Genomic DNA, 1,126 nt, shown 5'->3' on the forward strand with positions numbered 1-1,126 from the left:
TCATGTACCCATGCACTTTCAATAACATTAAACACATCTTCAGGTACTGTTGTTGGCCGTTCCATCCGTTTCCCCACTTGCAACATAATCGACAATATTCCAACAATAAGGGAAACTTTTCTTTCCCAAAAGCTTCACACCATCCCAAGCACTCATACATTGTAATTGAAAATGAGTAGACATCAGCAGCATGTTTGTATTTTTCTTTATTTAACACTTCAGGCGCCATATACTTTGGTGATCCAATTCCTTTGGTGAATGTCATATTAGTCATCAACATATTGATATTTCTTGAAGACCCAAAATCTGTCAATTTCCCATTAGCAATCATTTTGTCTTCAAGTGAAATGACCAAGATATTATCTGGCTTGATATCTCTATGTAATATCCCATTTTTGTGTAAGTATGCAATACCACGAGCAGCATCCAACATTAGTTTAAGTCGCATCTTCATTAAAACTATTATGTCTTTATTTTTACGTATTAAGTCCTGGAGACTTCCATATCGAGCAAATTCAGTAACCATGCACATCTTGCTTTTGATAAACACAGCTCCATAGAAATGAACGATAAAATCACATCGAAACTTGTCGAGCATTTTTACCTCTTTGTCAAATTCATTCAATGCCTCCGGTGTCGTGTTTGCTTGTTTCATCTTTTTGATTGCAACTTCGTTTCCTCTAAATTTACCTTTAATAACAATACCAAATGATCCTTCTCCCAATTTATTTTCTTCAACTAACTCACCAGGGTCGAGTCTGATGGAATATACAGTTGTCCCAACAAGTTCGATTTTATTCATTGCTTCTTTTCCTTGTTTTAACGACTTCGATATGATCATCACAGAACTATCAATTTTACATGTACACACTGGTGAAATAAATACTTCAAATTCACAAGCACACCCTTTTCGTAATGTACAAACTTCCGGATTAAAACGAATGCTGAACTTTTCTTCGTCAGTTTTCAATGAAAATTGGACTTTCATAGTTCTCTCAGAAACATTACCAACACAAATAAGTTGTCGTGTTTCTTTATCTAAAGGAAGCTCCGGCGAGTCTTCGTTAAAATCAAGTGGCACTTTATTTACACAAACTCCACCTTGGAGTTTTTCAAATTGAATATT

General features: G+C 35.2%; 1 protein-coding gene across 1 annotated transcript; it reads right to left on the reverse strand.

Annotated features, from left to right (window-relative positions):
• Positions 1–1,126, reverse strand: EIN_343630 (tyrosine protein kinase, putative; the record flags this gene model as incomplete). Its single annotated transcript, XM_004183209.1, has 1 exon — positions 1–1,126. A coding segment is annotated over one exon (1,126 nt), but the record flags the coding sequence as incomplete, so codon positions are not given.

This window comes from Entamoeba invadens, assembly GCF_000330505.1.
Source record: "Entamoeba invadens IP1 unplaced genomic scaffold scaff_1105074725275, whole genome shotgun sequence".
NCBI lineage: Eukaryota > Evosea > Mastigamoebida > Endamoebidae > Entamoeba > Entamoeba invadens.